The 25,371-nt window shown below is 32.4% G+C and overlaps 1 protein-coding gene across 4 annotated transcripts; it reads right to left on the bottom strand.

The window, feature by feature from the left end:
• Positions 1-455: 455 nt before the first annotated feature.
• On the bottom strand, positions 456-25,363 carry LOC124184352 (mitogen-activated protein kinase kinase kinase 11-like). 4 transcript variants are annotated; one of them, XM_046573945.1, is made up of 15 exons: positions 24,926-25,363; positions 23,464-23,677; positions 22,936-23,170; positions 22,534-22,751; positions 21,049-21,389; positions 20,784-20,964; positions 20,501-20,649; positions 20,238-20,410; positions 19,923-19,943; positions 19,167-19,413; positions 18,761-18,880; positions 17,037-17,240; positions 7,760-8,171; positions 7,203-7,556; positions 456-6,718 (listed from the first exon to the last, which is right to left on the bottom strand). In XM_046573945.1, the coding sequence occupies exons 2-15, from the start codon at positions 23,649-23,651 to the stop codon at positions 5,992-5,994; spliced, it is 3,570 nt and encodes a 1,189-aa protein (XP_046429901.1). In that variant the 5' UTR covers positions 23,652-23,677; positions 24,926-25,363; the 3' UTR covers positions 456-5,991. The 4 variants fall into 4 exon arrangements, with proteins under 4 accessions (XP_046429901.1, XP_046429902.1, XP_046429903.1 ...); XM_046573946.1 differs by having other exon boundaries at positions 456-6,712; XM_046573947.1 differs by lacking the exon at positions 19,923-19,943 and having other exon boundaries at positions 24,926-25,362.
• Between the last annotated feature and the right edge of the window lie 8 nt (positions 25,364-25,371).

The raw sequence follows: 25,371 nt of genomic DNA, 5'->3' as shown, positions 1-25,371 counted from the left end.
TTAACAATAACCATATCATATTTATACATTTCATACATTCGAGCTGAAATTACATCGGTGGATATTTAACATACAAGCGCTGCATATGCATGCATTTTGTAATGGGATGTATGATCTGTCATTTGAGAAAAATAAAAGACATTACTTAGTTCAAAATGATGTGTTTTTAAAATATACCTGTCTACAGAAAATAACATTAACTTGATTATATTTTTACATTTTTTTGAATTTTAGAAAATAAGCATGGACTATCAGTGATGCCAGCAATATGGAGAAAATTGGTTAATGACACTCCTTGATATTAATAAAAAATTGAAATTCTACAGTAAAAGTTGATAGGATTGATTTTTCAAATTAACTGTTACTGCCAGTATAGGTATGGTTTCAATTACGAAGCTTTATATATTTAGTTTCTCTGTGAAGTAGTTTATAAGAAATCATGGAGGCACCAGTTGTACTATTAAGGTATGACTTTTATTCATTCACAATACCTCGAATTGGGATTTCACTTTCAGGACAATCGAAATACCTATTGAGTGATAGAGGATGAAAGGTACTGATGGAAATACGGTAAGATAGTTGTCATTACAGTCATTTAGCTGGATATCATTGTGAGATAGCTACAACTATAACAGGAAGGTGGATTGCCGAATTGCAATATATTATAGCAATGAGTTCTAATAAAATTACCACAACTGTAAGAATAGCTACGTCCCTATAGCAATAGCCCTATTAAGTAAGCTTCTGTACAGTTTACATATGAATGTAATTTTTTATTATTTATCGTAACTGTGGAGCTACATCTTCACTTTTTTCAGAGAATTAGAATTTGCTTTAGTATCCTGGTGAACATTTTTAACCGAAAATTCGTTGGAAAGATTTTTAATTTTTTTGTAGAGAAATCCTCATTTCCCTCAACATTTTACCTTAGTTTTGTCGTTCTCTGATACACTTCAAACAACTTTATTCAAAGTGACTCAGCTAAAATGTTAGAACTTTTCAAGTAATTCAGAAAAATGATTATCACTAGTGTATCGATACTGCAAGACCAGTAACTTTCAATTTTCTTTTCTTTGTGGATTATCTTTAATGGTGCAGGGAAAAAAATTTAATAGGTATATTACTGATTGCCATCTGTTGTATTATATGTATAAGATATATGAATATTGCATTTTTTCATCTGCCAATCACTAGCTATCAGACATTGTGAAGATTACCTCCGATACACAATGCGCTAACATCATCATCGAATTGCTGTAATATTCAAAGACTGAGCAGAATGTCTGAAAAACTGTATACCTCACATTTGTTTGCACAATTTCTTCCAAACTCTAATAAGTGTAATATTTTTGATTCCTATTTTATATAAAGTATGTTTACATAACTTATCCACACGTACGTACATAGGAGCAAACAAGAGGGAGCCTTATGAAATTTTGCAGACACTCAGCAGTCAGCATGTATTCTTCCATTTCAATATTGCAACGTTTACAATAGCAAAAGGAATGTAGTTCGAAAATAAGTTAATCCTAAAAATATCTACATAGTAGAGTATAAGTACAGCAGAGTCAAGAGTGCTGAATATTACAATAAAGTATCACACGATACATGATGCTTGGTTCCCTGTGGAAATGCTACTACTAGAACTTGGTATAATTCATTTGTCGTAGCTATTTCGCAATGATTTACTGAAATCTTTAACAACTGTGGATTTATTTATATTTATAATCAATCTAAATTTTATGAATCAATAATCTAATTGGTATAATATATACCAACATATGCTGCAAGTGGATATGCACAGATTCTTACCACTACAGCACTACTACTCAGCACTCTACGACCATACATTTCTAGAATACTTAACACCTAAGCTATTACAATGGAATTGAATTAAATGCGCAATTGAATTAATTACTTATATACTAAACAAGTTTGTAATATAAAAAATAAATATAGCTTAGACTAGCACTGTCGGCGAACAAGCGCCATTACACAATCAATACGTTTATAGCTGCCGAGTATTATTTGTGATCAAATTATTACTATGATAATAATAATTATTGTGTCATTTTAATTATTATTATTATTAGCGATTAATGATCTAATATTTTTTCTATAATTCAAGTGTTTCTTGGAAGCATGTTGAATTTTTTTTAAATACTTATAATAATTAAGTACGCCATTTCTAGCACCGCAAATTTTTTATGCATTACAGACAAGCCGATCTTCAAGAAGTGGTGTTTCATTATATTTTTTACCTTTGACATCAGTGTAACAACAAAAGAACAAATGTACCCACATTGATGTTGAATAATTCTAAAAACATCCAGATCATTCTGATATACACTCGTATGTTTACTGTTGTATCATATTTTACTAATCAAAAATGTGTTACTCTGTTAATTTGTAATCCATTACTGATTGTGAAGCTAATTCACATAAGAAAATTAATCAACCAGTATCACTGTAAGTAACATGGCTTGTAACATGTTAGGAAATATTTATGCTGAAGCAACAATTTTTACACAATATGTATTACTGAGAAACTTTTAATTTGTTCCAATGAAACGTTTCCGTAATAAAATTTTGTTATGTAACATTAAAATATATACCTTCAGATAAATTGGTATAATCAAGAAATAAAGTAACAAATTTATCAGTACTTAGTTAGAATTATTTCTTCATACATTTCTTGCATACATTTGAAATGAGTTGATTCATTTACAATAATGTCTACTGTGAAAATATGAAAAAACCATGTTTTCTTACAAAACGCTCAGAGTAATCTAATTCAGTAACCTGTGATGGTGCACCCTTCTCGAAGACTATGGAACTGATTTTGTTATCGTAATTTTAGAAGCTATGTACATTGCGGCGTATCCTATAACAATACTGATGTTCACCTTCTATCAAACTTCAAGTCGTTGAAATATAACCACGATTAAATAATATAGTTTCATTACAAAATTTATAACAAAATCATACAATTTAATATTCCACGCGTTTTCAGCACTAAACATAAATGAAACATAAAATAAAATAGATTTTGATTTCAATAAAATGCAACGCAAAATATTGCCAGAAATGAAGACGGCTTTTGATTGCAGTTCTGTACATTTAAATCAACAATAATGATTGATCGAATATTAAATTATTTTTAGAAAGTATGTATTAACTAATTACTGAGGATTTCTCTTTCAACTCGCCGTACTTCCTTCGCTTGTAGTAGGTACGTACAGATGTTAAATTTATTTCCAACTATATTTAGTATATTATAATATGTATATATACAACTTCCATACTATTAATTATTTACAGCATGCGTTACATGAAGTGCTAATTAAAAAAAAACATGATTGGTACATTGATAAAATTAGATATACTTTATATTATTACGAATTTCAAAAAAATCCCGTAAAAAATACGAACTGTGATAAGAATATACAATATTTAGCCTGTTTTTAAAGTAACACTGTAATTACATTAATTATAGTGAGTTCTATAATACCAGTAATTCTAAACCTTTCACGTTCATAATCTATAAAAGGTTTAGACCTTCTTGAACCAGGGTCATTGGAAAGATGTGCCAAAATATAATTTAATGCTAATCAAAGTTTTACTGCTTTAGATAGTTTGTGATATTAACAATTAATAAATTTAGCCTATTTTGAATTATGTTACTGTACAAACAGGCTGTACAACTGAAACAATGTACTGTATATACTCCTAACATGAACATTATTATGTTGATAATATACAATGTGTGTCACGGGAAAGATGGCAAAGAGTTCTTATTTTTTTCATCACACCACTTGTTTTGGCAATATTACTATACTGTACACATATTTGTACATATAACGGTGAAAAAGTTATTTATACAGAAACCAAGCCATACCAATCACTGAATTTTTCACATTATGCTATGTCGATAAATAATTATATGTAACGACAATATATGCACATATTTATGGCAGACCATCACAAAGCATATACATCTATCAAGTACATATATCTAGATATATTTGCATACACGGAGGCACGTGCGTGAACAAATGTGTACACACATAATAAAATTATGAAACTATCCGCTTTGAAAGATAGAAAAAACGACACGGTGTAAAAGTGACTATTTGTTGTTATAAGTATCTATCATTCCCGTTGTTAATATTGATCTGTAAAAAATACTGGAATAGTCAATGCAGAGTTATCTAAGAATGCATAATAGGAATAAATGCAGGGTTTCATTGGAATTTCAAAAGGAATGATATGCTATTCGTAACCAAAATAACATTTTATAGCGGAATTGGTCGAATTCTTCATTCCAATTACAACTCAAGAGTATTTCAACCACACCAGTAAAATAATAACTCACAATTTGCATATGAGTATACAGGCCCGAATTTGCGCATTTTAGAACAATATGTATACTATTAAAACATCCGTACACGAAAAATAAAATGTGCAGTTTATCCATACGGTTGAACATACTAAAAAGACACAGCAGACAAAATATTTCAAAATTGTGAATGCTGTCGAATAAGAAATATATCAAGGGCTAAGGACCAGAAAAGCGTATCTCTTACCAACTCGTAAATTTCATAATACAAGTTCCAGCAAGAAAGGCATGAGCCACCTCATTTTTGCTTTGATACTATCAGAAGCACGCATCTTAAGAGAATTAAAAAAAGAGAATACGCTCTGTGGCAGTATTGCAGTTGAATCTTTTACAATCTTAGAAGACACCTCACTGCGAGAGGGACGTAAAACACTAACATTTTATCTTCTTCTTTAAATTTTAGTGATCCATCCTTCCAGTAGTAGTAAGGTTGAAACATTTGTGGCTTATCCCTTTATGAATGAGGCCTTGACTTATGGGATATACATGTTACAATCGGAGATACGCCCTCATTATGGCAGTATCCAATGCTTTTTGAGGGTCGTGCTCTTCTGGTCCTTAGCTTCCAAAAACAGGGATATTTGTGACAGTAAGACCACAAGGTACAGTAATAAACAATTGTGGGAAACACGGAATAAAGCAGTCTAAAGATGAAAGAACAAAATCACATTGACCCTGATAAAACTGTGACATTTCTATCACTGTTTGCATAAATATTTTTACAATATTGAATCAAAATTATTTGATAAATGACTTTAGTTCTCACCAAGTTCATTACATATAAAAAAAAATTTGAGCTTACTATTGTCTAATCTTCGTACTAACTGCCAAAGAAATACTGACATGGGCCATGAAACAGCTCTAGCTTCACTGATCAAGTCACCTCATTGTTACTTTTTTGCTTATACAATCAATGAATTAACAAGACTGACAGAGAGTTATCAAAATATAAATGACTTTCCCAAATTTTGCTATCAAAATGCAAATGCACTATTCATTTTTCAATTGAATAAACGAAAAATTTTAATGAAATGAGTTGATCAGTAAAGGTAGAACTATAACATGACCTTTAATTCTAATCATGCAATGGAATGTTGCGCTTCTCAGTATTGATCAACCTCAATATTGAACACCAAGCAAGTATTGCCTTGCACATATTTGGAATGAATTCTTTATGATAGAAAGACACTGTATAACAAAGATTTTCATGAATATTTGCTTACAAAGGGCAGTGTTTAATGCAGGTTCCAGTTCATAATTACTTTAATGGTTATACGATGTATTTTTGGTCATATCACGACTCCATAATTTGAAAATATCAAACTGTAATTTATACGAGCATCATTGTTTCTTATTAACATTCTAGTTCGACCCGTTGTTTTCCTTATAGTTGATATACAAGTTACTGGTCCACAAATATATCAAATTAAACTTAAATTGAAGACCAAGAGATCGAAGTATGACTAAGCCGCATGATTGTATTTTACTTGCGCCTTTTCAATTTAATAAACGATCCTCAGGTCACCAATTTCAAACAATCCACAACTGTGTTCTCTTTGATATTTTCATGTTTAGCTTTAAATAAGCCAATGCTATGATAAAAATTCTCTTTCTAATTCTGAAATGCTTGGTTTTCGGCTTCTACTAAGCCTTCGATTGGCTTGCAATGGTACCGTGATATCTTGGGTTTGCCCATGAACTGGTATATCTAAGAGCGTTTCTCGATGATCTCGAGTAGTGTTATCTCTCTCAAATGTAACTGGTGAGAATCTGACTCTACTAATTGAAATTTGGCTATCTTTTGCTGAAACATAACTTGAATCTTCAGAAGTTAGAGAGTCTGGTGGCGTAGGATTAGTTGGCGTACCAGAGCCTGAATTATTTTTACTTGGATTCTTATTCGGCGAGTTATAAGAGTAGTTCGATCTTTTCAGACTCGATCGAAGCCTCGTGACAACCTCCAAGTTACTTGGTCTCTCACTTGAATTCGGGTTTGATTCATGTGAATTTTGTCGTGTCAAATACAGAGAATTGTAGTCATGATTTAAAATATTCGAATTATAACTAGAAACACTGGATATAGCGTTAGACGATCGTTGATAATAATGGCTTGGTGAATACATTGAGTAATCAGCTTCATCTTCAAGTCGAAACGTTGGATTAACATTACTTTGGCTAGACGTACTTGCATTTGAAACGTTGGACGAAGTCCGGTGATGAGTATAAGGTGGAAGTCTTGGCATAGGACGTGCAGGACTATTTATGCTGCTCGGATTATCATAGGCGTGTGGGAATTCTGGACATTCCAGCATTCTGTCACTAGAAGACGTTAAATATGTATTGAACATAGAATCTACTACATAATACCTTTTGATTTTCATAACCGAAAGAACTGTGTAATAGCGGAAACACAAAGATAAAACGTTTGTATTGTATATATAGACAGGAAGCGACAGTAAATATTTGTAGGACTTTAGCATGAGCAATCAACCAGTACTGCGAACAGCCGTACCTGTTGGTGACTAGATAGCGTATGCTAAAGTCCCATAGTTTTGTTGCCATAGTCTCCATGATGATTTTGCATAAAATGACTATTATCTCAAATAGTAATACCTTTAGACTAAAAAAGCATACAAAGATTAATAGTGCATTTGTTGAACTGTGCATATGATGGACAAAAGCGCAAAAATTATTATACAAAATATAACCATACCAAATATACACACAAGACATCGATGAACTCCCGTCAAGTGAGGTAAACTAGTCTTTAATCATTTCTTGGTTCATTGAATTGGATACTCACTGATAATCTGAGGGCACAAAATATGTAGATTCGGGAGGTCTATAGTATTCTGTTGGAACGACTGCATAGACAGGTGGTCCATAATCCGGTATTGCCGCAATGTTCCCCATGAATATTGTTGGCACACGGTCAATTCGATCGATTCTATCAATCCTATCGATCCTTCCAATATCAGGTGAGTAAGTATCGTCGTTGTTTGTACTAGAGCTTTTTCTACGTGGACTAGGTGTTGGCGCATTAGAGTTGGCCGATGTTACATAGTGTTGGGGTGAGTCCGTAAACCGTAATGGTTTGTCTGGCATTACATTTGATGGGAGACCAGGTGGTATACCTCCCATGTTACTTAGAAACGGCCTAAAATTCAATTGTGCATGTGTTGATTGTACTTGAATATTCATACAACATTAATTTATTATAGTAACGCATTAGTTATCATGAAAGTGTTCTCATATTTATGAATAATTTAGTATGCATCGCGTAAACACGGCCTTTCAAGATTGACTTAAATATCCATATCGGCTATCTGATGTACATACATAAAACTGTACAGTACGAACCTGTAGTGTCTTGCCGGTCCATGGTATGTATTATGGGGATAGCCACTGGATGAGCTGAATTCATAATCTGGACCTAAGTAAGCAGAATTCCTGTTGGAACCAGTCTCAGCTTGAAACCACCATCTGGATTGGTCATCTTCGCAGTTACTTGGCTTTGGCTGCAACCTTGGATGAATTGGTGACACATTTGACATTCGAACGTCATATCCCGTTGCCACACCAGCTAACATGGCAGCGATGTTGTACAGAACCAGTTCGATTATGCTCAGTTTGGGTTTCTTGACTTCCCCATTGTACAGCGTGGGCATGGGAACTGGCATTGGCATAATGTAGGGCCCAGTAAGGCCAGGTTTGATAGGATAATCCGAGGTCATCCAATCAGTCGGAAGTTCTGGCGACAATGCTGAGTAGTCTATAAAAAAAATTGGTTTCTTAGCATGTAATCATAAACATTGCATTAAATTTGGTATATGACATTGATTAATGCCAATATTATACCTTCTTGTTGTATGATCTGTATAGTATAGCGTAAATGGGGCATTCCATGACATCTCGATTAAGATTCTACGTTAATATCTCAGATTACCTTTATAATTTTTGGTATAAAAGTACATGACAAAAAACGCAGCCCAATTTTTTCCAGAATTTTTCGACCCAGTGTATCTCAAGTATAATTTAAAAACTTGAAACAAAAATTCCTACTTTCTAAAACCTGAAAAAATTCAACAAAATCTTATGAAATATATCAAAATTTTTAACACCTATTAGAAGATTTTTCTTACTTATCTTTTGAAGTTATGAAATTTCCACCTTCTAATGGGCGTCCAAAATTTTGTTACATTTTATAAGATTTTTCTGAAATTTTTCAGATTTTTAAATGTACGGGTTTTTGTTTCAAGTTTTTTAATTATACTTGAGATACACTGGGTCGAAAAATTCTGAAATAATCGGGATTTCGTTTTTCGTGATGTACTTTCATACAAAAAATTATAAAACTAATATGAGATATTGATTTAGAATTTTGATCCAGATGTCATGGAATGCCCCATATTCTTGTAGTATATCTATTCTTATAGTGTATATACTTGTAGTCTGAGGGACTATGGACCATTTATTATAAGTACGGTGTATTTTTCATTCAATGAACAATGCGGAATAAAGTTTGCTTGCTGAATTATCCAATGATTGGCAGCTGGAGAAAATGTCGTGAATTTTTGATAAATCATTATCCGATTCTATTCAATATCGCCATAAAAATATACAATTTTTTTGTAAATTATACTTCAGACTGGTTGCAAAAAATATTAATGCTTGTGGTGATGCCTCAGAATATTGAGACTGACAGGGGAAAATTATTTGTATTAAAAATACTGCTGTCCATAAGCTGCCTTAACAGTTACACACTATCGGGACTCATTTATCGATTTACAGAGATGATTTACTCAAATATACTTGAATATCATGTTTCTTAATGTCTTAACTTCGACTCTCTCATTTGAGTAATAGTTACAATCAGGCAACCGAAGTATACGTAAGTGGGAAGCACACATTTTGTCTTGTGATAAGCATATTAAAAACATCATCTTCATACACGATAAAAAACGATGTGTGTTTTTGCATCCACTTTTCTTTATAAATATGTATACATTAATAGTAGTCATTGAACACTTTATTATTTGATATCTTAGCGACAGAAATTCAAAAACAAACTCAAAAAGCACGCTACGTTAGTTTTAGACGCAGTTTTAGAGAGAATTAAAAGAATAACGTGGGTCTCGTCAGTAGAAAGAAATTTTTCAATCAATATCAAATAATAATCATACCTTCTAACGATAAATCATGCCACTCATATTTTGCTACTTAGCAGCTTTTAATGAAAATTCGAACAGACTAACACTCAATGTTAGTATTATCATGTAAATTTTCTATTGGTATGGAAAATAAAATTAATATAACCTAGATAATATTTTGTAACTATGGGTATTTTGAACAATGTAACCAAGTATGTTAATAACAACATATTAACACTTTCTACTATTTGTCTCTAGTACCAGGCAGAAAAAATTAAATACTTTGGGATATGGAACAAGAAAGTTCCTGCGTCAGTACTGTATTGAAAGACAGCATTCAAAAATAATTAATTCAGTATACACATAGTGAAAAAAATACATTCAGCAATTGAGATGTACCAATTTAGGCTACCATCAATAATAAATATATACATATACATATTTGTTATGTATATATATATTATTTATTTAATGCTTGGTATTTCAATCAAGTATCAAATTCTTGGCATGTAAGGAAACACCAAAGTTCAGTCTGTCCATCATTTAACGAAGCAGATCAGCCAAATTTTTCGTTAAAGCTCAATAAATTTTAGTAAATCGTAAAGAAGTTAGCTTGAAGATACTTGTGATACATCTGTTATAACTGTAAACACTAGTGGATTTGTAGTAAGGTATAAAACGACCGTATTGGTAGGTTTGACAAATCTTATAAAAAATAAATTCTTGTTGATTAGTAATTTCTTGCACACATATTTGGCTCCAGCATATTTTTCTCAATTGATGTTGATTGATATTAATTCTGTTACATAACAATTTTTACTTCATGTTCCAATGAATAAATCTACACCTGTTTTCTCATACTCGAATAATTAAGTCCACTCCACTTGAATTTACAGATTATAATGGGCCTCAGGATATATGCAATTATAACGGCTTCATTATTATCATTATTAATATGATTTTTGCTACTATTACTGTTATTACTAGTAAAATTCAAAATAAAATTTAGATTTTCCAATTTTCTCAAGTAGCTACTGATGCCTTATTATGGATCATTTAAAGAATATTTATTACAGAAGCCTACAATTAGTTTTATAACTTATTAAAGTTCAACATGAAAGACTTTTCGAGTACAAGAATATATACATTTATATATGCATGTGTATAGATCAATTACATGGTGTAGATTGAGACATATTTAGAACAGAAGCACAAGTTGACTATGCGCAGATTAAAGCATTACATAGTTTGGATATTGAATTGTAAAGCTGATGGTTGTGCAAGTACTGAGCGGGTAAAAAAATAGTAATGTGCTGAAAATCTATATTATGGTTGAATACATGTATCGATGAGTCATTCATTAGTCATTGGATTTTGTAAATAATTACAGCTATACAGACTACAGGTAATGATTGGTAGGTGAAACAATTTTGCTATCTGCAACATACAATCCTTCGTTTCATCAACTAGTAGTTGAATACAATCAACTATATGAGGCGGTAATTGAATTACAATACAAAGCTAGTAACGTGGTGAGTTTCCAAGCGAGCAATACAACATTAGAATGTCAAAACATGCTATACAAACCAAATGCCAGACTCACTTTCCTTCTTAGATCAAAATGATGAGGCTCACTTGCGCAGCCAATATGAGATCATTGTAGGAAGATAACACAGAATTTTTTATTGGTCACACAATTGAGCCTGGGTCATTTTGATTCTGAATGGAAAACACCTTGTGACGGCACTTAATCTACTCAAAGCAGCGTGGGTTTTGAATCTACATGACTGATTATAACTTGAATTACAAACTGTATTGATCGTAGCGCTTACAACTGTGTATAATAATAATGCCTCAGTTTTTATGAATGAGATAAAAAATTCATAGTAATCCAGGATAAGTATACGATATATTGCTTTACTAATTTCACTCTTCAAAGTATGTCTGCGATTTCTGGAAGTACAAATTTCGATCAGTCATGTTCAGTTTTTGCCAAAAATTTTGGAAATACAATGACTGAATCTTTGTTCACATAAATTACTATACTTAGTGTAATTGCACAGCCAAAATTACAATGGATTTATGCAAACAAATACAACATCAATACTCTGACCAATTTAAAATATTTCTAACAATATTTTGTTTAAATGTGTTTTATTAAATAGGCTGCGAGTTGGGTAAATAACGGGATGTTCAAGGAGGGATAGGACCAAAACCAAGTGAAGTTAAAAGTTAGGATCCCATGGGGTACATGCAGGATGTATTTTTTCTTTACGCTCAGTTATGCGGAGTTATCTTTGTGCCTCTTCTTAACACTCGAGTTTTGCTGTATTTGTGTTTCATAGAGTAACAGCATTATGGCTGACCTACCTAATGGAATATATATGTATCAAGCTACAATTTCATTGTTATATTGCTGTGAAGTATCTTCAGTAAACAATATCCTTACTTGCAATAACAAGTCAAGGATTAGGAATCTAGAATGGTATACAAATTTTGAAACATACTGTAATCCGTGATAAGGATTATCAGAAGTATCACATTTAAATCATTGCATATGATGTTACGCATTTCTAGTAGATACGATACTGAGAATCAAAATAAGATTATAATTGATATAGATCAAGTTACAAGAGCAACATCTTCGTAGTTTTATAACATAATTGGCAAATGACTATTCATTTGAACAGCAAAACTCATGAGTTTGCGGTATACTGAGCGTAAAAAAAAAAAAAATTAATGAAAACTAAACAAAATCTGTACAACTGAAAAGATTTTATTGAAAAAATTTAATAGGTAAATACAGATGTGTCTTTTGCATGTAAGTGCCTATTGTATTGTGTGCGAAGTGTTCGACAGTTCATACAGTGCATGTCAAATGGAAATATGATGTGCCAATACGAATACCTGTTTCATCTAGGACAAATTTGCGATAGGAAAAGATGTGAACGCTTCTGTGGGAAAGTACAAATGTGTGTTAATCCTGCACCTGAGAGCCATTATCATGTTTATTCTGAACATTTATTTTGTAACAAGTTTTGATTTTCTTGGCAATAGCAGTTCTTGGATTGTAAATTATCTGGAATTATATTACCGATATTTGAAATGACAACGAAAGTTGCTAATCTGAAATTTTAAATATTGTTTCATTGACATAGTTTGATAAAAAAAAATTGATCCGAAGTAAAGTACGTCGAATAGCGATAAAAGAAATAAGCAAAACTAACTGTTCATTTGAAGAAATCATATAAATTGAAATATTAATTACAGTTCTCAGGCGCAGATATTCAAATATCGAATGTGAAATCTCAAACTAAATAATTACACATCCAAATTACAGCGATCTGTTAGATACATTTGTTAAGAGTGTTATGTACTCTAAATTACTGTAATTGAGAAAAGCCAACACCAGAAAGGATTCGTTTTTCCTTTATTCAGAACCTTTAATTGAACCCAATATTGAACGCCAGTTAAAAACAATTGATCATCCCAATTCGTCTATTACATTCGCGTAAAAGTTCACACAATGCATATCAGAATATCGAAGTGCTTTTGCAGTACCTGATACTTTACTAGACTTGTGAATCGGAAATTAGCAATAAAACAGGCACATTATAAGGAAAGTAAAATTTATGTGCAGAGAACAAATTAACAGTAAGAACATACTCACAGAACATTAAATGCTTAATAATTTATGAAAAAGAAAAAAGTTTTGAATAATTTTAAAAAATTATATATATAGGCTGAGAGAAATAGAAGACGAAATGTTGACTTTATAACTTCAATGCGAGGTGCGATTAGAAGTGTGACATTGTAAAATAAAATCTAATTATTGCCTGTAAATAAGAAAACAGTCATGAAAGACGAAACTATTTCCAAAGCTAAGGAGTAAATATTGCATTTCAGATTTTCAGGCAGCTTTACAGATTAAGGGGTTTGTTTCCATAATTAGTTTGATAACTGCATCATTTTATATCTTCAAGAATGTGATCAAAACGTACGTGATAATCTGTGAAAGCACATAGAGAATGTACTTGAGAATGCATCAAATATTGGTTACTAAAAACTAAAATACTAAACAACTATTCCGTATATTACGGGCTAAATATGTTGTCAAGTTTAAAAAAATTATGCATAGAAATACTGTAAGACATCGTCCCAGAGCAACAAACTGTAGATATATATATCCTTCGTTTTACAGTGATTATTAAATTTAGTTCATCATTGAAATTTTGTTTAGTATTTTCTGATTTCTGTTTATGGAATTGTGTACCTTTACATATCTGAAAGTACAAGACCAGTTGCCAAATTATATGAAGACACAGTTTTATCTGAACAATGAACATAAACTTGCAAAAGCTAAAACGTGATTGGACCCAAAGAAATTCTGTTGTTTTTTTAAGATAAATATGCTGTGATGTGATTTTAACGAGCGTTCGGTCTAGCCAGTCTAAGAATACTTAAAATAATCTTAAACTTTAATATGGTCCCACACCAAGGCTTTTACGTCAGTGCATAAAAAGTCAGAAGAAAAAAAAGGAAAAAAAAATTATACAAAATTACAAACTAATCAATAACTCATAATTATACTTCAAGATCTAATTTGAATAAAATAAACTACAATAGACTAAAGACTACTAACAATTGTGATACATAAATAAAATTAGCAACTCACTACTTAACAATATAAGTATACACTTCAATCTTGTAATTGTTGATTTTTTAAATAGATTGTTTTCAATTCCATAATTGAACGCGAGAATTCGAGTGTAAACTACAAACAGAGTGATCATTACAGGCATGCACTACCGCTGGAAAGAAGAACACCATATACATCTACGTGTATAATTTATTTGAGAGTATTAATCTATCAACTCGTATGAATACTTGATTAAAATATAAGTCTTAAAATGAAGATAAATCATATTCGGTTCAGATAAAACAAGATATATTTACAAATAGACTGCCTTACTAAAACAAATGACACATTCATAGTTTTTTGAAACTAAGCTTTCTATTTATGCTTTGTTTATATATCTTCAGTATTGAACTAAATGCTGTGTATGAAGAATTGATGTCCAATTTTTTGAATATACTTTTTAACTTATACAAATGATGGGTGTAATATAGGAATGTTTTTGCTGTATTGCTATAATTTATGAAACTAGTATTAGTTTCGGTATAGAATATTTCGATCCCCAGAAGTTTGTTGCATGGAACATTATTTTCATTATTAAATAATTGTTTAATAAATCTGATACATAACTATATGTATCACGTAAGTCTACGGACCCAAGTAATCATAAACGGATTGATTGATCATTCAAACCTGAGCCCCCAGTATTCCATTACATACTGTAAAAATATTTGTTACTTTCAACACTATTAAAATGTATGATCACATGAACCCTCTGAGCATTGATAGTATGTAGCTGTAACAGCCAGCATATTTGAACTAAATGCTAAGTAATATTGCAAAATCTGTCTCAAGATATTATACTGATATCAATTAAGAAAATGCTGTGGATAAATATTAATAGTTGCTATCATATGACAGTAAACTATAAGAAATAACTTTTTTTCTACGAAGTGTTTATAGACCACTAGATCACTTTAGATCCTTGATGATCGTCGTTTTCGCAGAGAAATGCATTTTAATCTGTACAAAAAGACTTGAAAAGTTAAAAAATTTCTCTCTACGTTTTAATATTGTATATTGTACATTCAGAAAGAGTGTAAATCAGTTTAAATTCAGACAAGTTTTTTGAAGCTTTGCCATATTATGATTACTGTTTCTGATTGGGAAATTTTTCGATATCGCATTAATGTTTCCATACCTTCGACATCTAAATTTCGGAATGAATCTCATACACGATATCGATCGTGCTGAGTACGCAATTTAATATTAAAAAATAACATTGTTTCTCATATTACCCACACCATTTAAATTGATTATAACTTAGAGTGTGTATTGTATAGTGTATTTCGTGGGTTCTTAATTTAAGTTAGGTAATGTTATATATTTATAAATAGAAGAAAAAAAAAACAATTTCATCGAATAATCTTTCATATTCTTAATTTTCATACAATATAAAGAAACCTATTCCATAGACTATGATTTATATAGTATTATTTGTGTTTTCGGAAGAACTTTTGCGTCGCCAAAGTATTGGACGTCACTGAATTAATGGAGCTTGTGCTGTCAGAACTGCGTCTCGAAATACTCATAATTTTATACGAACCGGCAGAACTTTCATTTAGGCAATAATTGGAATCTGAAGCTTGCTGGCCAAACTCTTGAAGAATCATAGTTTTTTTTGAAATCATATTTGTAGAGTTCTCACCGAAATTTAGTAAAAACTCGTTACTTTTTGATTCTGAATCCCTTTTTAATGAATCATTGTCAACATCACGATCGGAATATTGACCGCTATATTTAGAGGTTAAACTACTTTTGCTTTTTGAACTGTCTATTGAGGATCTTGGTTCATTGCGTTCGAATTCTTCAAGAAACTGGACAGAATTTTTGGATTTTGAACTATCGTTGGAGTGTTCTGAATCCAGATTACACAAATCGGATTCAAGATTTTCAAAATCGATACCTTCGCGTGAATTTGCGGCTAAAAATTTGGGTAAATATTGATCTCGTTCCTGATCTGAATAATCAAAACCGGGAATGTGGATGGCGTTTTCTAGTACATTGTATTCAACTTTTGCAGGAGACTGATCATCCAATGCATCACGACTGCCCCAAGCTTTAATTTTACTAAGAACTCTCAAAGGACTCTTGGAACTTCTTGACTTATGCTTAAGTGGTTTTCCGATTGAATTTTCAGGACTTGATTCGAAACCATCTAAATCGCTAACTTTAATTGCAACCGACGCTTTCCTCTCAGAAGATAGAGGTGAATTGAGTGAGCTCTTTCTGGATCCTGAAGGGGACTTGAAAAAATCAGCTAGCGAAGGTAATCGAGATTCTGAGCTATCACGACGCTTTTCTTTTGACTTACTTCTATCTCGTTTTTTGTTTTTCACCCTTTTAGCAGTCCCTACTAGTGATGAAGCTACACTGTGCACAAACTTTGAAGAGTGTACCGAGTAACTAGAGTCAATTGTTGAATGTTGTGGATTTTTAGACCTTTTACATTTATCATCAGAATTCTTATTAAAAACATTACAATGTGCATTTGAGAATGGTGGATATTCTTCAGCAAATTGGGTTCTTTGATTAAGTTTAGATATATGTACTAAGTTTATAGAATTGTCAGTCTGTTCATCACAATTACAGTCGTTTTCATTATTGCAAAAGTTAAAAGATACTTTAGTATTTCCGTGAATGTCTGGAGAAAAATTTGAATCCTCATTAGAATGATCAAGTTTTGTTACAAATTCGTCTGAACTTTCTGGATTACCGCTTGCACTATTCCCTGACTGTGTATCGATCAGATTATTGGCTGACGAGTACAATTTTCGGGATGTGTCGTTACCTATTTCTTGAAGAAGAGGCGACAGCTGCGTACTTGCCAACAGAGCGGTACGAAGTGGAGTTTTTTCAAGATCAGGTGCAGACCGAGACCATCGTTTGTTATCAGGTGAAGCAGGATTTGGGGGCTGCGTTATTATCGCTCCACGCTCACGCTGGTGCAATGTAGACGGGCCCCAAGTTTTGCCTTTGATACCGTCTGCTGGTACTACATAGGAGGAACAAAAAACACAAAGGACTACTGGCTACTGTACTAACTACTCACTGCACAAATGTACATTAATATATTTTAGATTTTCACACTTTCGAAATTTGATTAAAATCATATTTCAAATTAATACGTAAAGTAACTTGATGCGCAATGAAAGAAATGACTAAATTGCAATACAAAAGGATATTTCAAGAAAGCGAACAAAGAGTCATGCAATATTTTGCAAACAAATATATACGCTAATTTTTAATGCCAAAAAAAGGTGATAGAAGGTAATTTAACTTAAAATAATTACTTTCATATAAGTCGATTCAACAAAGAATTTTATAGTTTTTTGACTCTGAGACATTATCGACCAATAAGGATTTCATCACATTATAGGCATTGCACAATTGGATGTAGCATTTTCTTCACCATATTAGAATACCGTAAAAAAAATATATGATTAGAATATTGTTTTGCATTAAAACAAAACATACGATATTGAACTTATAAAGATTTAGATTTCAAAATACGCTAAAATTGAATAATATTTTGAATGACGCATCAGAACACTTCAATCTGTTCTCTATTCTGCTCAGTAATTTCAAAAAAAAAAAAAAAAATAATAATTGCTCCTCAATGATAATAATACTTAAGGTGATTCATATATTCACATAAATCGCGTATTTTGAACCATGCTATGACTATAATAGAGTAAAGAGTGCCAAACACCAAAACAAAAAAATTAATATGTTGAACAGAATGTGAGAATAATAAAATTTACATAATGTAATGTTCAACAAGTCATCCTACCTTATTTGATAAATGGGAAGGGACGTCCAAAATATCAAATTATTTGAATAGTAACTTAATCGTGAAAAAATGGCCGAACATCAAAAATCCCATTTCATGACTCACACAAAAATGTTTCATTTGAATAGTAATTTACACTCAGCAGTGAATTGAAATGGAAAATGTAAAAATGCATATTAATCTGTCCTCACAGAAATTTAAATAAATTATTTAAAGTTTGACTAACTCAAATACATTTCCGTTTAATATAGTTTTTGTCACTTTATTTATTTTACGCAGAATAAGGTACACTATACAGTTATGTTGTGGAAAAATTCATTCGAGAATTAAAGGGCTCCTGATCCAGTGAAAATTCAATTATATACTATCGAAATTCTTACTCACTTATTAATTCGCTAATTAAATTATGTCAGTTACAATTTGATAGAATTATAACTAACGTTGAGTATTATTTCATCTCTGGTATTATCTGGTATTATATAAATTGAAAAATTTCAAATCAGCAGACGGACAAAAAAGACTGATTTTTTTGCTGCTATAGATTGCAAACAAGAAATACACATGGGACACTTGAAAGAAATGAATGTGACTAAGGCAATAAAACATTACGAGTTGGTGGACTTTATAATTATCAAAGACATTCGACCTTTCCAATTTCATTTCTTATTCTTGCTAGGATTAAGCACTCTTTCTCTATCTGCTTAGATTTTATATCAACTTACAGGCAATCGCTCTAAGTCTCGGAATACTTGGTGATCCAGGTGGACTGTTAGGTCTTGAAGGGTTGCGGTTTTTACCTCGATCTAAAGCCGTGTGCTGAACGGTGATTGTATGTCGAAAGTCTAGTAAACAGAAGCTTGTATTATTTACATATAAGTGCTTACTTGAAGCTGGTAAATTCTATCTATTATTTCCCATTTACAGTTTAAAACATGAAAAAAAAAAATAAATAATACTCAATTCAAAGATATCGGAAATTTTGTTAGTTAGACTAGTTTCAATGGATTATTGCCTTCATATAACGCGTCACATAAAATTAAATTTTAGAGTGATTAGTGATAATGAAATTCAACTTCACTTTTAAATGATAAGAGTAATCTCGATGTTGTGATAAAGAAAAGTGCTCACCAGAAGGGAAACTGATGTTACTACCAGGTTCCTTCTTATACAACTTTAGTCTTGATTTCTTAAATTTACCAAGCCTTTTGTTTGGCGTGGGTGTATTTTGTTGCTGTATGATCATAACAGTCAATTCACGTTCCAGTAAGTCTATCTCACGAGCTGCCAATTCCTGTTCTCTTTGTCGTAAATTCTCCTCATGCTGTTTTTGTTGCACTTGTGCTTTTGTTAACTCTTCTTCTCTACAGCGCAATTCCTGAAAATAGTAAAATGATTTTGTATGTCTTTTTTTGCCTACGTTTCCTACGTCAAGTAGGTGTTTCCGCAACAGTATAAAAAAGAAGACATCAGAGTACAAAAAACTACACCGTTACATCCTAGCACCAAACAGTGGTCTATTTTTGTACTCCGTAAGAAAACAAATTTAAAAAAAATTGTAAACCATACTTTTGTTACCTGAAGCAACGTGTGCACCATGGAGGCAAAGTCTTTGTCGCCTCGTGTATTTGTAATATTCGTCATTGGTTCGCACTGGAGTCGTTCACAGCTCATACTGTAAAGTTACACTTGGCATGGAATACACCTACTTTGCCTCCTTGATGCACAATCTATTAGTTTTTTTTTTTTTTTCAAGAAAGATTTTAGATATATTTCAAGAAAGACAAAAAATCAAAATATTCACTCAAAGAAGTGAAAATATGTTTAAAGAATGTGTATAAAACATTGTTTACATGTTGTATTATTTGATAGATTTGTTACTCTTACCTCCTCTAAAGACCGACATGCCTTCATGTAGCATTTAACGAAAATCGCATAAATTAATTACATGTAGCGGCTGCGAAAAATAGTAAAAGAAACTTCTCGTGATATGACATGCATAACTGGTATTAGTATTTTTATCTCTCTCTGTTCGTAATGAACATTTTCTCAATAATAAATATGACATTTGTCAATGGTTATTGAAAAATGGAACTTATCTCAATTACCGAATTAGATCTATGCCCTTTTCTGCATATATAATTAATTGACTTATGAATGGCTAGCACTTTTCTATTAAAAAAAAAAATAGGTAAATGTTACCTTTTCCTTCATGCGCAGGCCATGAAGCACCTCTTCTATTTCAACACGCCAGTTCTCTTGCATTGTGTGAAAAGACTCGTGTGGTGTTTCTGCGAAAGCACTGCGCACCTCATCTAGAGCTTCTAAAATATCTGCAAAGCCAGGCCTTCCGTGGCTATCTGCCGCCCAGCATGCTGCAAGTTCAGATTCATATATTCTTATTGACTCTCTGTCACGTTTTCTTTATTCACATAAAATTGCACCGCAATAAAATTGTTACTTACCTTCCATAAGAAATCGCCAAGGTTGTGGACATGTTGAAGCAATAGGTAAGGTCAACTTATTAATAGCAACGCCATAAGCAATTGCTAAAGCATCAATGCCTTTGTAGGGTGTTTCTCCAGTAAGAAGCTCCCACAACAAAACACCATAGCTATGAACACAATTACAATGGTAGCGTCATTTCAACTCACTGTTGTAAGAATCAATTTATAGTTTTTTCCTCCTGCTACGATTGTTACGACTTTCATATTTCGACCCGGAACATTAAGCTGTAGAAGTACTCACCTCCACACATCGCTCGCTTTGCTGAAAATGCTCTTTCTGATAACTTCTGGTGCCATCCAGGCATAAGTACCAGCTGCTGACATGCGTGTAGTCTTATAGACTTCTCGTGCCAAGCCAAAGTCAGTAATCTTCAGTGTTTTGTACTGGAGATCATCATTTTCTATCGGCTCGCTCAACAGTACTACATTAAGAGTAGAAAATAAAATTATTTGGCAACTTTTAATAATTCACAAAGAGCATTAAATTCTAAATGAACACTTATTACCATTTGAACTTTTTAAGTCTCTGTGAATTAAGCTGATTGGAGCTTTGTTATGGAGGTAATCCATTCCACGAGCAATTTGTATAGCCCAATCTACCAAAACATCAGGTCGAATTTTTCTACCACTAAGAACCCTATTGAGACTGCCGCCCCTTGCATATTCCATCACCAAACACATGTTTGGCATTTTTAAGCAAACTCCTTCGATCGAGACTATATTTTCATGCTTTAGAAGCCAAAATAACTTTGCCTCCTGTCGTACATTTTCTAACGTTACGCTAGGCTCTTCGTCGGGGTCTTGGCGAGCTGCTTTAACAGCTACTTCATGCTTTTGCCAATAGCCCCTGTGGGAATTAAAAGGAAATTAATCATTTATGTTGCAGCAAATGGATTAAAATCTCATCAGGAAATCTTAATTACTAAGTAAAATCAATTGCACCAATTAACCACTTGAATTATGAATAATGATAATAATGATAGGCCGCGTAATGATGGTCACTAATCCATCTCTTCCCTTGCCCCGCACAGGTCTATGGTAGATCTCTGGGGACATTCTCTAATGGGTATGGCGGGAACTGGCAGTAAAAAATGAAAAAATAAATAAAAAAAAAAAAAAAAAAAAATTAGGAAATTTTGAAAACGATCTAAGAACTGGAGGATTACATGAAGTTAATTCTAATCTGTCTCGGATAGTATTTTGTAATACAATACATTTTATAAGGTACTGCGTACGTTTTTTTTCTTTAAATGTAACGGTGTTAATATCAAATTTACCACTTCACTGAATATTAACTAATCCATTACAGGGGTTCATCAACTTTAGGCTTGGAAAGAAGAAAAGAAACTGCTCGTGAACATTATCGGTCTGCTCTGTTAGCTGCACTATGTGCTACGGTACTCGTTAATTCAGATAATTAGATAAAAATTTTATTTATCACCCATTTCTTTGCAAGAGATCTTAAATACGTACTTTTTAACTGCAACAACAATTCATTAGTAGACCCTCAAGTTCTTATAAATTGATTTTTATATTACAAACGTGATCTGGTGTAAGTTTTCCATTAGAGCGTAACTTCGGACTTCGATTTATCATTAGCTATGTGCACGAATTTTGCGAGATTTCAAGGAAAACTGATGATGTATTATACTACTACTACCTGGAATACTAATACATTCAATAAAAGTAATGTATCTCTTCAACCAAATTCTCTTGGTAGGAAATTCTTTGATTAACAATTATTCAAAATAAGCACAATAAGTTCATGTGATTCCTTCATAGGATTAGGCACTTGTCAACTTGATAGCCAATAAGATGTTCAAATTACCAGGCAATCTAGCATAATCATGGTAGTAAGAAACCAATCAAACAGTTATAGATCCAGGTACAATTCCTGGATCTGATAATAAGATTTGCTAAAGAAATTATTCAACAGTGAAATAAGTTCCTCGTTACAAATCATATATTAGATGAAGTTGCCCCACACTCACCTATAGACTTTTCCAAAACCTCCAACACCGATGACCTCCTCTAATTGTAATTCATCAAAATCGATTTCTACTGGTTGAACTTTGTCAATAACTGAAGAGACCTTGTCGATACTATCAGCTTTAGCAACAAAATTGGCAGGAAATATTCCCACCTTTCCATGAATTTTACCCGTCCACCATCCTTCATCGCCGGAAATTTTTGAATCTTTCGACAGAACCTAGTAGAATACAAATAATACATCTGATGTTTTACTTAAACTTGGAACTTACTTTTTAATAATGTAAAATAAATATATTGATACAACAAGTATATACTTAAGAGTTTCTTGATATTTTATGTTAGGCAAGAATATATATATGCACACACATTTGAAAAGAAATATTGATATCTAATTGAATTACCTCAACAGTTTCACCTCTTTGAAGCGTTAGCTCATCTTCACCCTGAGCAACGTAATCAAATAGAGCGGTGAAAATAATGGAGCTATTGTCATTTTGCGATTGTGACGAGGAATACGTTCCATGAGATGGGCTGGTTTGTTGGGATACGGTTTTAGCCGTGCCACCACTATGTGTGTCAGAAACGCTGCTGTCCGACATGTTATTGTTCGAAGCACGTGCCTCTGAATATCCGTGGCTAGTCCATAACAATTTTTTTCTTACTCAACAAATTTTATATTGATAATAACTATCATTATCATTTTCATGTAATAATGGAAACTGTGTCGTTTAATACCAACACAAATCGATGGTGCAACAAGGTAAAAATAAAGTAGCTAAGTGAAAAAAACATAAGCTTAGGTTCAGATATTTGTGAAAGAACAAGGATTTTCAATTTTTACTTTATCAACGTAATCTTTTTATAGTTTCAAAAAATGGTTATTAAGCTTATTTCACTCCCATTTATGCAACCGTAGCGTATCTGATTACCTCGTCCAATGGTGGGTGCCTCTGTTGCTCGGCTGATATCTCGGTGAATTGGTATTGCTTTGAGTCTGATAGCGTGTGGAGCCATTCTCCGGATAATGTAAAAATCGCTCGCTCTGATGACGAGCGTCCGGATGTCCGTGGTCCATCAAAGTAGACAAACCTCGTGCCGATAGCCCGGCAGGCGGCATAAGGCCCAAGCCTTTCCGCTGTTATCCTTTTTAACAAAATTGATCTCTACATATTTTTCAGCTGTTGTTGATACAGCTGGTTTCCATTTTTACATTTCATTATTTGCTAATAGACAAGAATAATTTTTTAAACGAAATTTTTAAGCTATTTAAGAATTAATGATAGCTCACGAGTACAATCTTTAGGCTGTAAGCAGCTTACAAGGAAAGAAAAATTTCAGCCACTGAACAATATCTGCAGCTGATGTGTCATTTCTCTAACTAGTTTATCACTAGTTAATTAACAATGTTGAAAAATTATCAAAACCAAAGATTCATATTTAAAAGCAGGTTCATGTAAGTATGAATTATGAATGGTGCATTTCCTTGCTTTTAAGGAATGTAGGAGTATGCAATGTTGAATTAAAATTTAGAAAAGAGCTGATGAGCAGCAGAGAGCGTTAACATATCTAGTTTTGCAAAATGCAATCAGATTTACTTAAAAGAGCTAAAACTTGAGAATAGAAAAAAACAAAAAACATTACAACCATGTTCACAAACCTCAAGAGAGATAGATATCGGGTACATATGGTTTTTGCTACAAATCATAGTATTCAAAAATTGGATGTGGGTTTCATTTCTTTACGGCATCTAACCAAAATGAATATAATTCAAGTCAAAAGTCTTATTTCATATTACTTAGTTAATATTTTTCGAATATAGAAATGGAGCCAATACTTTTATAATTTATTCAATAGAAATTAACAAAAAAAAAAATAACAGCAGGCATATTGACGCAATAACCTGTTAAATCTATTGATAATGAAGGCCAAATCAGGCCTATTTATAAATTTGATTAGAGTTCGAAGATGTTTGGAAGTGGAAATTCAGTATTATTGATTTTTTTTTTTTATTGATTTTCTGTAAACATAGTCAAAGATGAAATGAAATATTCTTTAACTACTAGTATGGATATAATTGAATTGATAATTGACTGTATATTTCTCAGGTTAATAAATATGTCGAAATTGGTGAATAAAATTTCGCATAAAATCTAATTAATTAGATTACTGTAAAATAATGCATGATACAGGTTAGTGTGATGATGTGCATACTAATTGACTTGTTTTAATGTCGAGGTTCATTCACTGCCATATTTGAGATGCATTAAAAAATAAATAAAATAAACGAAAAAAAAAACTTATCATCCGTTAATGTCATCACGTGACAGATATGAAAGTTTATAGATTAGACTGTGAAATAAAGTGGCAGAGAAACAAAATCCATATATTTACCAAAGTGATCTTCAAGCAGCCGAAGGTGGCTCTTATCCCACTGAAGAAAACACTGTACAAAACCTCGACATTTTCGGGTTTTAATATACAATTATCACCAATCAGCCAGAGTATTTGTTTGCGAGGGTGAACAACAGTCAATAAGAAACTACTAACTACGTCACAAATATAGGAGAAACCCATAAAGCTGAGGATATACTCGAGGGATCTCGCGTCAGGGTGTGTATACCCACAACCCACTGTTTATGCAAGTCAATTTATATGTTTTATTGGCGTTCTGATAACAGAGTTACGTTTAAACCGGGGCGAACGAGGCCGGGACGCCTTCCCGTACGCGCCGCGTTCCGCATCGGCCCGGAAAACCTGTGAAATTTTCACATTAACACCAGAAAATAAATTATCACTCACGACAATAACCTAGCAGGCGCCATGTTTAATTTGATAGC

This window comes from Neodiprion fabricii, chromosome 6 (assembly GCF_021155785.1).
Source record: "Neodiprion fabricii isolate iyNeoFabr1 chromosome 6, iyNeoFabr1.1, whole genome shotgun sequence".
Lineage (NCBI taxonomy): Eukaryota > Metazoa > Arthropoda > Insecta > Hymenoptera > Diprionidae > Neodiprion > Neodiprion fabricii.
Note: the sequence above shows the minus strand (reverse complement) of the source record. Positions and strands in the feature narration are given on the sequence as shown.